This window comes from Oncorhynchus masou, chromosome 22 (assembly GCF_036934945.1).
Source record: "Oncorhynchus masou masou isolate Uvic2021 chromosome 22, UVic_Omas_1.1, whole genome shotgun sequence".
Lineage (NCBI taxonomy): Eukaryota > Metazoa > Chordata > Actinopteri > Salmoniformes > Salmonidae > Oncorhynchus > Oncorhynchus masou.
In genome coordinates, this window is record NC_088233.1 from 42,992,568 (window position 1) to 43,006,412 (window position 13,845).

Here is a 13,845-nt window from a genome sequence, read left to right on the forward strand (position 1 = left end):
AGGGCCGCCCTCAGGTGATGAAGGTAGGAAACAACACCTCCACTTCATTGATCCTCAACACATGGACCCCCCACAAGGGTGTGTGCTCAGCCCCCTCCTGAACTCCCTCTTCGCCCATGACTGCCTGGCCATGCACGCCTCCAACTCAATCATCAAGTTTACAGATGACACAACAGTAGTGGGCTTGATTACCAACAATGACAAGACAGCCTAGGTGAGGGCAATCCGAGTGTGGCGTCAGGAAAACAACCTCTCACTCAACATCAACAAAACAAAGGGAGATGATCATGGACTTCAGGAAACAGCAGAGGGAGCACCACATCGAGGGGACAGCAGTGGAGAGGGTGGAAATGGTCCACACAGAAAGTGTGGTGAAGAAGGCGCAACAGCGCCTCTTCAACCTCAGGAAGCTGAAGAAATTTGGCTTGTCACCAAAAACACTCAAACTTTTAGATGCACAATTGAGAGAATCCTGTCGGGCTGTATGGCCGCCTGGTACAGCAACTGCACCGCCCACAACCGCAAGGCTCTCCAGAGGGTGGTGCAGTCTGCACAACGCATCACCGGGGGCACACTACCTGCCCTCCAGGACACCTACAGCACCCCATGTCACAGGAAGGCCAAAAAGATCAAAGACAACAACCACCTGAGCCACTACCTGTTCACCCCGCTACCATCCAGAAGGTGAGGTCAGTACAGGTGCATCAAAGCTTCTATCTCGAGGCCATCAGACTGTTAAACAGCCATCACTAACAGAGTCTGCAGCCTACATACAGATTATTATTATTTTTTTTTCACCTTTATTTAACCAGGTAGGCTAGTTGAGAACAAGTTCTCATTTGCAACTGCGACCTGGCCAAGATAAAGCATAGCAGTGTGAACAGACAACAGAGTTATACATGGAGTAAACAATAAACAAGTCAATAACACAGTAGAAAAAAAAAGTCTATATACATTGTGTGCAAAAGGCATGAGGAGGTAGGCAAATAATTACAATTTTGCAGATTAACACTGGAGTGATAAATGATCAGATGGTCATGTACAGGTAGAGATATTGGTGTACAACAGAGAAGAAAAGTAAATTTACCTAGCATGGACTTGTAGATGACCTGTGGGTCTGGCGACGAATATGTAGCGAGGGCCAGCCGACTAGAGCATACAAGTCGCAGTGGTGGGTGGTATAAGGTGCTTTAGTGACAAAACATCCAGTTTGCTGAGTAGAGTTTTGGAAGCTATTTTGTAGATGACGTCGCCGAAGTCGAGGATCGGTAGGATAGTCAGTTTTACTAGGGTAAGTTTGGCGGCGTGAGTGAAGGAGGCTTTGTTGCGGAATAGAAAGCCGACTCTAGATTTGATTTTCGATTGGAGATGTTTGATATGAGTCTGGAAGGAGAGTTTACAGTCTAACCAGACACCTAGGTACTTATAGATGTCCACATATTCAAGGTCGGAACCATCCAGGGTGGTGATACTAGTCAGGGTGCAGGCAGCGAACGGTTGAACAGCATGCATTTGGTTTTACTAGCGTTTAAGAGCAGTTGGAGGCCACGGAAGGAGTGTTGTATGGCATTGAAACTTGTTTGGAGGTTAGATAGTGTCCAAGGACGGGCCGGAAGTATATAGAATGGTGTCGTCTGCGTAGAGGTGGATCAGGGAATCGCCTGCAGCAAGAGCAACATCATTGATATATACCCCCATAGAGACTGCCAGAGGACCGGACAGCATGCCCTCCGATTTGACACACTGCACTCTGTCTGCAAAGTAGTTGGTGAACCAGGCATGGCAGTCATCAGAAAAACCAAGGCTACTGAGTCTGCCGATAAGAATATGGTGATTGACAGAGTCGAAAGCCTTGGCAAGATCTATGAAGACGGCTGCACAGTACTGTCTTTTATCAATGGCCGTTATGATATCGTTTAGTACCTTGAGCGTGGCTGAGGTGCACCCGTGACCGGCTCGGAAACCAGATTGCACAGCGGAGAAGGTACGGTGTGATTCGAGATGATCAGTGACCTGTTTGTTGACTTGGCTTTCGAAGACCTTAGATAGGCAGGGCAGGATGGATATAGGTCTGTAACAGTTTGGGTTCAGGGTGTCTCCCCCTTTGAAGAGGGGGATGACTGCGGCAGCTTTCCAATCCTTGGGGATCTCAGACGATATGAAAGAGGTTGAACAGGCTGGTAATAGGTGTTGCGACAATGGCGGCGGATAGTTTCAGAAATAGAGGGTCCAGATCGTTAAGCCCAGCTGATTTGTATGGGTCCAGGTTTTGCAGCTCTTTCAGAACATCTGCTATCTGGATTTGGGTAAAGGAGAACCTGGAGAGGCTTGGGCGAGTAGCTGCGGGGGGGGGGGAGCTGTTGGCCGAGGTTGGAGTAGCCAGGCGGAAGGCATGGCCAGCCGTTGAGAAATGCTTGTTGAAGTTTTCGATAATCATGGATTTATCGGTGGTGATCGTGTTACCGAGCCTCAGTGCAGTGGGCAGCTGGGAGGAGGTGCTCTTGTTCTCCATGGACTTCACAGTGTCCCAGAACTTTTTGGAGTTGGAGCTACAGGATGCAAATTTCTGCCTGAAGAAGTTGGCCTTAGCTTTCCTGACTGGCTGCGTGTATTGGTTCCTGACTTCCCTGAACAGTTGCATATCGCGGGGACTATTCGATGCTATTGCAGTCCGCCACAGGATGTTTTTGTGCTGGTCGAGGGCAGTCAGGTCTGGAGTAAACCAAGGGCTATATCTGTTCTTAGTTCTGCATTTTTTTAACAGAGCATGCTTATCTAAAATGGTGAGGAAGTTACTTTTAAAGAATGACCAGGCATCCTCAACTGACGGGATGAGGTCAATGTCCTTCCAGGATACCCGGGCCAGGTCGATTAAAAAGGCCTGCTCACAGAAGTGTTTTAGGGAGCAGGCCTTTCTAATCGAAATCATTGGCAAATTTAATATATGGATTCACTAGTCACTTTAATGATGTTTACATATCTTGCATCACTCATCTCATATGTATATACTGTATTTTATACCATCTATTGCATCTTGCCTATGCCGCTCTGTCATTGCTCATCCATATATTTATATGGATATATTCTTATTCCATTCCTTTACTTAGATCTGTGTGTATTAGGTAGTTGTTGTGGAATTGTTAGATATTGCTGCAGTGTTGGAAGCAAAAGCATTTTGCTACACTCACAATAAGATCTGCTAACCATGTGTATGTGATATGATAGAGGTCGACCGATTAGGACCAAAAAAAGCTAATACTGATTAAAAAAAAAAATTGGCCAATTTTTTAAATTTAGTTGTAATAATGACAATTACAACAATACTGAGTGAACACTTATTTTAACTTAATATAATACATCAATAAAATCAATTTAGCCTCAAATAAATAATGAAACATGTTCAATTTGTTTAATATAATGCAAAAACAAAGTGTTGGAGAATAAAGTAAATGTGCAATATGTGCTTTGTAAGAAAGCTAACGTTTCAGTTCCTTTTAACATGAGTCTTCAATTTTCCCAGGTAAGAAGTTTTAGGTTGTAGTTATAGGAATTATAGGACTATTTCCCTCTATACCGTTTGTATTTCATTAACCTTTGACTCCATAAGAAGCACGTCCTTCACCTCACAAATAGAATACCAGTCAGTCAATGAACAAACACAGCATGATGACATTTTTGTAAAAGTGGTTGTGAAAGAATCAAAGACTTATCATTAATGTATCATCGGTCATCCGTGACATGTTGTTGACCTTATGATCACAATTCAAAAAGCTATCGGCAGAAAAATAATGCCTCTGTCTGACTGGAATAACAACCAGTGGGAGAAACAATAAAGAGTCTATTTCACAATATACAAGAAACTCCGACATTGAGATGCCTTACTGTAAAACAATGATGACACTCCCACTAACCGCGTCTTACTTCTGACCTACAAGCACCACTGTTTGAAAATATGATCAACAGGAAATGCCTTGAACTTGGGTTCCCGGAGTCTGAAACTGCAGAAACCACTGATGACCGGATTCCATAGCAATTCACGACCTCCATCGTATATACAGTGCATTCAGAATATTTAGAGCCCTTTACTTTTTCCACATGTTGTTATGTTACAGCCTTATTCTAAAATTGATTCAATCGTCCCACCCATCAATCTACACCAATAACCCATATGGACAAAGCAAAAACAGGTTTAGAAATTTTAGCAAATGTATAAAAAAATATATATATAAAAAAAACTGAAATATCACATTTATGTAAGTATTCAGACACTTTACTCAGTACTTTGTTGAAACACCTTTGGCAGCGATTACAGCCTTAAGTCTTCTTTGGGTATGATGCTACAAGCTTGGCACACCTGTATATGGGGAGTTTCTCTCATTATTCTTTGCAGATCCTCTCAAGCTCTGTCATATTGGATGGGGAGCATCTCTGCACAGCTATTTTCAGGTCTCCCCAGAGATGTTCGATCCGGTTCAAGTCCGGGCTCTGGCTAGGCCTCTCAAGGACATTCAGAGACATGTCCCGAAACCATTCCTGCATTGTCTTGGATGTGTGACTAGGGTTGTTGTCCTGTTGGAAGGTGAAACTTCACCCCAGTCTGAGGTCCTGAGCAGGTTTTCATCAAGGATCTCTCTGTAATTTGTTCGGTTCATCTTTCCCCTACATGCTGACTAGTCTCCCAGTCCCTGCTGCTTAAAACATCCCCACAGCATGATGCTGCCACCACCATGCTTCACCATAGTGATGGTGCCAGGTTTCCTCCAGACGTGACGATAGGCATTCAATCTTGGTTTCATCAGACCAGATAATCTTCTCATGGTCTGAGAGTCTTTAAGTGCATTTTGGCAAATTCCAAACGGGCTGTCATGTGCCTCTTACTGAGGAGTGGCTTCCGTCTGGCCACTCTACCATAAAGGACAGATTGGTGGAGTGCTACAGAGATGGTTGTCCTTGTGAAAGTTTCTCCCATCTCCACAGAGGAACTCTGGAGCTCTGTCAGAGTGACCATCAGGTTCTTGGTCACTTCACTGACCAAGACCCTTCTCCCACGATTACCAAACTGAGGCAGCCAGCTCTAGGAAGAATGTTGGTGGTTCCAAAGAATGATGGAGGCCACTATGTTCTTGGGGACCTTCAATGCTGAAGAAATGTTTTGGTACCCTTCCCCAGAACTGTGCCTCAACACAATCCTGTCTTGGAGCTCTACGGACAATTCCTTCAACCTCATGGCTTGGTTTCTGCTCTGACATTCACTGTCAACCTTATATAGACAGGTGTGTGTCTTTCCAAATCACATCCAAACAAACACAAAAAGGTGGACTCCAATCAAGTTGTATAAACATCTCAAGGATGATCAATGGAAACAAGATGCACCTGAGCTCAATTGAGTCTCATAGCAAAGGATCTGAATACTTCAATAAGGGATTTCTGTTTGATAAGTTTTCACTTTGTCATTATGGGGTATTGTATGTTTTTTTAGAATAAGGGTGTAACCGAACATAATGTGGAAAATGGAAAGGGTCTGAATACTTTCCGAATGCACTGTACATACTGTCTTCACGTGTATTTACAGTCACTTTAAAGTTAAGAGCAACAGCAAGGGAAGATAGACAGCAAGGATAGAGGTTCAAAACAAGAACTCTTCAAAAAAAAGCACACTGTCTGAACCATGACTGAACTCGGAGGGCTTGGAAATAAAAGATCAAGAGAGTATTGAGAGCTTGTGACTATCAGGAGTCAGGAGAAAATTGTTCAGTGGAGGGTTGGTTGGGAGCTGAAAACTCCTTTTAAGGACGATGAGTTGAAATATTTGTAATGTCATACGTCAATGTTGGTATGTCACTAACGTCAATGCAGACAAGATAATGGTTGTATGGAATGATGGGCCCTGATAAAAAGTAGTGCACTATATAGGGCAGGGTTGCACAACTGGCCAGTTGGTGGTTTTATTTGGCCTAAAAAAAAACGTGGAATTTTAATTGTTGTTGTTTTTTTACAGTTTCTTAACGACAAAGAAATCAGCTCAAATGTATTTTAATTTAAGAAATCTGTTCCCAAGTTCTCCCATACATAAGAGAGACACACAACGTGACCTTATTTAAATGTAAGCAAGGTTTGAAATGATTATGTTTTAGTCAAACTGTTTGGGCTTCTTGTGGTCAATTTGCAGTCTACAAATTATTTGTAATTATGTTCCGGCCCCCCGACCAGCTGGCTGAATCTAGTTTATGATCCCTGATATAGAATAGGGTGCCCTTTGGAACACAAACGCAGTTTCCTGTCATTTGATCATGATGACCTTGGTCAATAAGGTCTGATGCAGTTATGGCACTATTACACTCTCCAGGTTATTGATAGACAGGAAATAGAGAATAAGTAGTACCGTACTCTACCTCTGGGCAGCAGGACAAAAAGGGCTTGATGTAGATGTTGGAGTCATGCACTTTGAGCTCGTGGTCTCCCAGGCCCCTGGTGACCCCGATGGTAGCCAACACACGTGCCTGTGGAGGGATGAGACCATCAAAGAGAGGAACTATAAACATTACCTCCCTCTGACCCTCAATCCCCGACTCTGTTTTGGCAACAAGTATTATTTCAAACCAATGTTTCAAACCAATGTTAATTTGATCCATTGAAGTCCTTTGATGTGTGTGGACCTCAGGGTCAGAGTCAATTCTACTGGTTTTTCAATTCTGTCTGTCAACTTCACGGGAGAGGGAATTTAAATTCCAACCATGAATTGAAAGAATCCTCTTTGAAAAAAAATCTCCCTATTAAATACATGGAATGAATTTCAATTCACTGCTAGAATCGACTGAGTTGAAATTATATTTACCCTGGCCCAAATGAACACTACTCTCCTCTGTCATTTAAGGAAAAATTTAAACTGGACCAATGATGGCCTCATGACTTTAATAATGATGACGCCCAATGATATTTCCCTGGAGACTGCACTATGCTACAAGATACAGGACTACAAATCTTATCTTCATAAACACACACACACCCTAGAGGTTAGAGAGGCGAGTCAGCAACCGGAAGGTTGCCAGTTCGAATCCCGGGAAGTGAGCTGACAACCAGAAGGTTGCTGGTATCGAATCCTAGATGCCATTGCCTGCTATTGTGCCCTGAGCAAGGTACTTAAACCCCCAACAACACCCTGGGCACTCAGACCTCCTCACCTCTCCAAAAAAACTGTATGGGTGGGTGAGTTTAGGAGAGGTTGGGTTAAAATTGGAAGTAAAATTACAGTTGGACCTTGGGTGCAATTGACCAATAAAGTCATTTTAATCTTAACACACAAATACCACTTAAAAAAAAAAAAAGGCAAATAAACACAAGCACCGCTGCATAATCCAAGTTGCCATCTCAAATGCAATGGAAGTGATTGTTCATTGTACAATGAACAAAGCACAACATCATGACATGTTCCGCTTCTGTGAATCCTTAATGATCTCTCTCCTCTCCACCTAGTCTGAGACACCAACGTAGTCTACGGTCTCCCTCATTTGTACACTGTGTGAAATTCCTTTTGATTCCTACTGTCTGCACATATCGCCTCTGCCTCTGAAAAAGGGCTCGCTGCTTGGGAGCTGGGGAGCAGTGCTAATTGTATAAGGAGCCATGTGAGGAGGAGAGAGAGGAAGGAGGGGGCGACAGAGGAGAGAGGAAAAGGAAAAAGAGAGAAGGGAAGACAGAGGGGGCGAAAGAGTATAAAGGGGCGAGGGGAGAGAGAGAGAGAGCAGAGAGGGGGGCGAGGAGGCAGTCGTACAGTCAGTTGGGCTGAACTGGGATCAGTATGCAATGCAGATGCCGCAACAAGAGGGAGATGACAGAGAGAGAGGAGGAGAAAAAGAGGAAGTGTCTAAGGGGTAAAGACGGAGATAAAGCTCTTCGGGCGGAGGAGAAACATCCTGGGATTAATTGTTGAGCGTAGGTACGGCCCCGACAGGCTGTGCCGGTCTTTGAAGTGCGGTAGTGTTACTCCAGCACAACCCAATCCTCTCCCCTCCTATCACTCTATATCGCTCTCCCCCTCACTTCAAAGGAAGGACTCAGCTTGGCCGGCACTTGATGTCTTGGGCACAGCCGACTGTGATAGGAGGCTTACTGTGGTGTGGTAACAGACTGCACTTGGGTGACATCTGCCTGGTCCTCATCTAACGACACAGCCGACGACTGCCTGCATGTCAGATGAGTGGCAGAGGCCCTAATATGCAGGGTAGCATACGCTGATAACCAGACTTTGGCTTTGCATCTCAGGAACCACATTAACGTGATATAGACTAGCAATCGTATTGTGTGTTCAGTGACACTGTTATAAAGATGGTCTAGAATGCCACCACAGTGAGCATTCCTGCAGACAAAGATTGCTCCTTTCTCCACAGCGTGACAGTGGGCTGACTAATGGTGCCTCAAACAAGGCCATGGGAGTAGCCCCGTCAACAGGCTGGGTCCAGAGAGGCTGAGTCCGGGGCTAACGGGTGAGAGCAGTCTTACCTTCTTCCCTTCGCCATAGATTAGGGGAAACTTCAGGTCGTCGTCCTCAATGGTTTTATATGCCCTGCACACAAGAGAGGAGAGAAGACTAATGTTTTTTTGGTTTTATGGCAGCCAGGCAGGGAGGCAGGCAGCGGTTGGCATGCAGTGTGCTCTGGAGATACACCGCCTCATCGCCTGCAGCCTAGACGAGTGAGGAGACAGAGATAGGAAGAAAGGATCAGAGAAAAAAAAAACATGCGCAGACAATGCAGAAAAGGAGCGATGGATAGATTACTTAGCATATTTTTCTAGTTGATCTTGTGAAAATATCCCCTTGTGACAAAATGGTAATTGCCAATGAATGTATGAGATGAGGTGTTACCGTTTCAGATTGTTTTGGTGTGTGTGTGTGTGTGTGTGTGTGTGTATGTATATAGGGAGGGGTGATCTACCACCCTTGTATATTCCCCCATATTCTCATTCTGTGGGAGTCGATGAAGGTGCTATGGAAAGGTCCCAACATTCACATTTCATTTGAATCTGGGTATCTATAGTACATTAAAATGTTAAAAAGTCCATACTGTCTCCAATGTACTAGTGAGTCATGAACACGACACTTACTTCCCATCATTTTTCAATGTAAACCTTCCACCTTCCTTGCTGAGCAGCAGTTATGACCATTTCGAAAATAACCACCTGATTGCCAAAAATCACACACCGTTATACTGACTAAAATAATTCTGGGTTTCCTACTCTAAATTCCCACCTGCGTGGTAATGTGAAAAACACTGGCGTGGTAATAGAAGCAGTCTCTCCATACCTCGTCAGATGCATTTCAGCTATGCTGGTGTAGAGAGAAGAGGGTTAGACAAGACTGGAATGGTTTTCGGATTACAGGTTCCACTCGGGGAGGGGAGACCATATGTTTCCACCCTGGGCCAGCAGGTCTCACACACTCAGCACTTTGTGCAGACTGCAAAGCTAGAGCTGAGGCCAGGTTATCCAATCATCCATTTGGCATTACATGAACTCCGCATGTAAGGCTGTGCACATAAATGCTGTCATGTGCTTTAGCCCTTTAATCTATGGTCCTTTATGACTCTGCTGAACTAAAACTAGAATACAGAATAACTATTATAGTATCATACTGTAGTTCATTTCATTCAACATTTTACCTGAATAAAATACCTAATAATTAAAGAAAAACAGTGCAATTTTGAATTCTGTACAGTTAGCGTGGGAGAAGTGGAAAAAGTATTGTCTATTATTAAAGAGAAACTACATGGTATTGACAATTTAGATGGAAAACCACTGAGGATGGTAGTGGACTATATTGCCACTCCTGTTTGTCATATCTTTAATCTGAGCCTCGAGAAAAGTGATTGTCCTCAGATCTGATGGGAAGCTAAAGTTATTCTGTTACCCAAGAAAGGTAAAGTGCTCTTTACTGGTTCCAACAGCTGACCAATCAGTTTGCTGCCAGGTCTTAGCAAACAAAACCAAAAAATGCTAGGACCAGATACAATGCTATTTCTCTGTGAACAAATTAAACAACATACTTTCAGCATGATTATAGAGAAGGGCACTCGACATGTGCTGCACTGACACAAATGACTGATGATTGGCTGAAACAAATTGATAAGAATATTGCGGGAGCTGTATTGTTAGACTTTAGTGCAGCATTTGATGTTATGGACCTTCATCTGTTATTGGTAAAACGTACACTACCGTGCAAAAGTTTGGGGCCACTTAGAAATGTCCTTGTTTTTGAAAGAAAAGCCATTTTTTGGTCCATTAAAATAACATACAGTGCCTTGCGAAAGTATTCTGCCCCCTTGAACTTTGCGACCTTTTGCCACATTTCAGGCTTCAAACATAAAGATATAAAACTGTATTTTTTTGTGAAGAATCAACAACAAGTGGGACACAATCATGAAGTGGAAGAACATTTATTGGATATTTCAAACTTTTTTAACAAATCAAAACTGAAAAATTGGGCGTGCAAAATTATTCAGCCCCTTTACTTTCAGTGCAGCAAACTCTCTCCAGAAGTTCAGTGAGGATCTCTGGATGATCCAATGTTGACCTAAATGACTAATGATGATAAATACAATCCACCTGTGTGTAATCAAGTCTCCGTATAAATGCACCTGCACTGTGATAGTCTCAGAGGTCCGTTAAAAGCGCAGAGAGCATCATGCAGAACAAGGAACACACCAGGCAGGTCCGAGATACTGTTGTGAAGAAGTTTAAAGCCGGATTTGGATACAAAAAGATTTCCCAAGCTTTAAACATCCCAAGGAGCACTGTGCAAGCGATAATATTGAAATGGGAGTATCAGACCACTGCAAATCTACCAAGACCTGGCCGTCCCTCTAAACTTTCAGCTCATACAAGGAGAAGGCTGATCAGAGATGCAGCCAAGAGGCCCATGATCAATCACTCTGGATGAACTGCAGAGATCTACAGCTGAGGTGGGAGACTCTGTCCATAAGACAACAATCAGTCGTATATTGCACAAATTTGGCCTTTATGGAAGAGTGGCAAGAAGAAAGCCATTTCTTAAAGATATCCATAAAAAGTGTAATTTAAAGTTTGCCACAAGCCACCTGGGAGACACACCAAACATGTGGAAGAAGGTGCTCTGGTCAGATGAAACCAAAATTGAACTTTTTGGCAACAATGCAAAACGTTATGTTTGGCGTAAAAGCAACACAGCTCATCACCCTGAACACACCATACCCACTGTCAAACATGGTGGTGGCAGCATCATGGTTTGGGCCTGCTTTTCTTCAGCATGGACAGGGAAGATGGTTAAAATCGATGGGAAGATGGATGGAGCCAAATACAGGACCATTCTGGAAGAAAACCTGATGGAGTCTGCAAAAGACCTGAGACTGGGACGGAGATTTGTCTTCCAACAAGACAATGATCCAAAACATAAAGCAAAATCTACAATGGAATGGTTCAAAAATAAACATATCCAGGTGTTAGAATGGCCACGTCAAAGTCCAGACCTGAATCCAATCGAGAATCTGTGGAAAGAACTGAAAACTGCTGTTCACAAATGCTCCCCATCCAACCTCACTGAGCTCGAGCTGTTTTGCAAGGAGGAATGGGAAAAAATTTCAGTCTCTCGATGTGCAAAACTGATAGAGACATACCCCAAGCGACTTACAGCTGTAATCGCAGCAAAAGGTGGCGCTACAAAGTATTAACTTAAGGGGGCTGAATAATTTTGCACGCCCAATTTTTCAGTTTTTGATTTGTTAAAAAAGTTGGAAATATCCAATAAATGTCGTTCCACTTCATGATTGTGTCACACTTGTTGTTGATTCTTCACAAAAAAATACCGTTTTATATCTTTATATTTGAAGCCTGAAATGTGGCAAAAGGTCGCAAAGTTCAAGGGGCACTGTACAATTGATCAGAAATACAGTGTAGACATTTTTAAATGTTGGAAATGACTATTGGAGCTGGAAACAGATTCTTTTTAATGTAATATCTACTCAGATGTGCAGAGGCTCATTATCAGTATCCATCACTCCGGTGTTCCAATGGCACGTTGTGTTAGCCTTTTAGAATGATAAACTTGGATTAGCTAACTGATTAGAAAACCATTTTGCAATTATGTTAACACAGTTGAAAACTGTTGTCCTGATTAAAGAAGCAATAAAACTGTACTTCTTTAGACTAGTTGAGTACCTGGAAAATTAGCATTTGTGGGTTCATTTAACAGGCTCAAAATGGCCAGAAACAAAGGTATTTCTTCTGAAACTCAGTCTATTCTTGTTCTGAGAAATGAAGGCTATTCCATGTGAGAAATTGCCAAGAAACTGAAGATATCATACAAAGCTGTGTACGACTCCCGTCACAGACCAGCGCAAACTGTCTCTAACCAGAATAGAAAGATGAGTGGGAGGCCTTGGGGGCACAACTGAGCAAGAGGACAGGTACATTAGCGTGTCTAGTTTGAGAAACAGACACCTCACAAGTCCTCAACTGGCAGCTTCATTAAATAGTACCTGCAAAACACCAGTCTCAACGTCAACAATGAAGAGGCGACTCCGGGATGCTGGCCTTCTAGGCAAAGTTGCAAAGAAAAAGCTATATCTCAGACTGGCCAATAAAATGAAAAGATTAAGATGGGCAAAAGAACACAGACACTGGACAGAGGAAGATTGGAAAAAAGTGTTATGGACAGACAAATCTAAGTTTGAGGTGTTCGGATCACAAAGTTGAACATTCGTGAGGCGTAGAAAAATGAAAGATGCTGGAGGAATGATTGACGCCATCTGTCAAGCATGGTGGAGGCAATGTGATGGTCTGGGGGTGCTTTGGTGGTGGTCAAGTGGGAGTTTGTACAGGGTAAAAGGGATCTTGAAGAAGGAAAGCTATCACTCCATTTTGCAATGCCATGTCATACCCTGTGGACGGCGCTTAATTGGAGCCAATTTCCTCCTAGAACAGAACAATGACCCAAAGCATAGCTTTAAACTATGCAAGAACTATTTAGGGAGGAAGCAGTCAGCTGGTATTCTGGTCTATAATGGAGTGGCCAGCAGTCACCGGATCTCAACACTATTGAGATGTTGTGGGAGCAGCTTGACCGTATGGTCCGTAAAAAATGCCCATCAAGCCAATCCAACTTGTGGGAGGTGCATCAGGAAGCATGAGGTGAAATGTCTTCAGATTACCTCAACAAATTGACAACTAAAATGCCAAAGGTCTGCAAGGCTGTAATTGCAGCAAATGGAGTTCTCTTTGACGAAAGCAAAGTTTGAAGGACACAATTATTATTATTTCAATTAATAAATCATTATTTATAACCTTGTCAACATCTTGACTCTATTTCCTATTCATTTTGGAACTCATTTCATGTATGTTTTCATGGAAAACAAGGACATTTCTAAGTGACCCCAAACTCTTGAACGGTAGTGTGTTTTAAGGCTTTACATCCTCTCCCAACACCATGAGTTGAGAGCCATCAATCCAAAAGAACAGAGGGTTTTCTTTATTGGAAGCTTCTCTAATGTAAAGTGTACCAATCCTATCTATAGGCTAATCATGCTACCTACCCTAAGGGGCCCCTGTGTTGAGGGTCAGCGTGGCGGATGTGTTGTTGCCTACCCTCACCACCTGGGGGCGTCCCGTCAGGACATCCAGGATCCAGTTGCAGAGGGAGGTGTTCAGTCCTAGGTTCCTTAACTTAGTGATGAGCTTGGAGGACACTATGCTATAGTTCATGAACAAACATCCCCACATAGGTGTTGGCTTTGTCCAGGTGGGAAAGGGCAGTGTGGAGTGCAATAAACATTGCGTCATCTGTGGATCTGTTGGGGCATTATGCGAATTGGAGTGGGT

The 13,845-nt window shown here is 43.2% G+C and overlaps 1 protein-coding gene across 2 annotated transcripts in view; it reads right to left on the reverse strand.

Annotated features, from left to right (window-relative positions):
* LOC135509535 (protein phosphatase 1H-like) overlaps positions 1-13,845 on the reverse strand; it is a 57,895-nt gene that overhangs the window by 9,068 nt on the left and 34,982 nt on the right. For both annotated transcript variants that reach the window (XM_064930271.1, XM_064930272.1), the window contains 2 exons: positions 8,500-8,563; positions 6,393-6,500 (listed from right to left, as the gene is read on the reverse strand). In XM_064930271.1, coding sequence (XP_064786343.1) covers positions 6,393-6,500; positions 8,500-8,563 — 172 coding nt within the window. The remainder of the gene's footprint in view (positions 1-6,392; positions 6,501-8,499; positions 8,564-13,845) is intronic.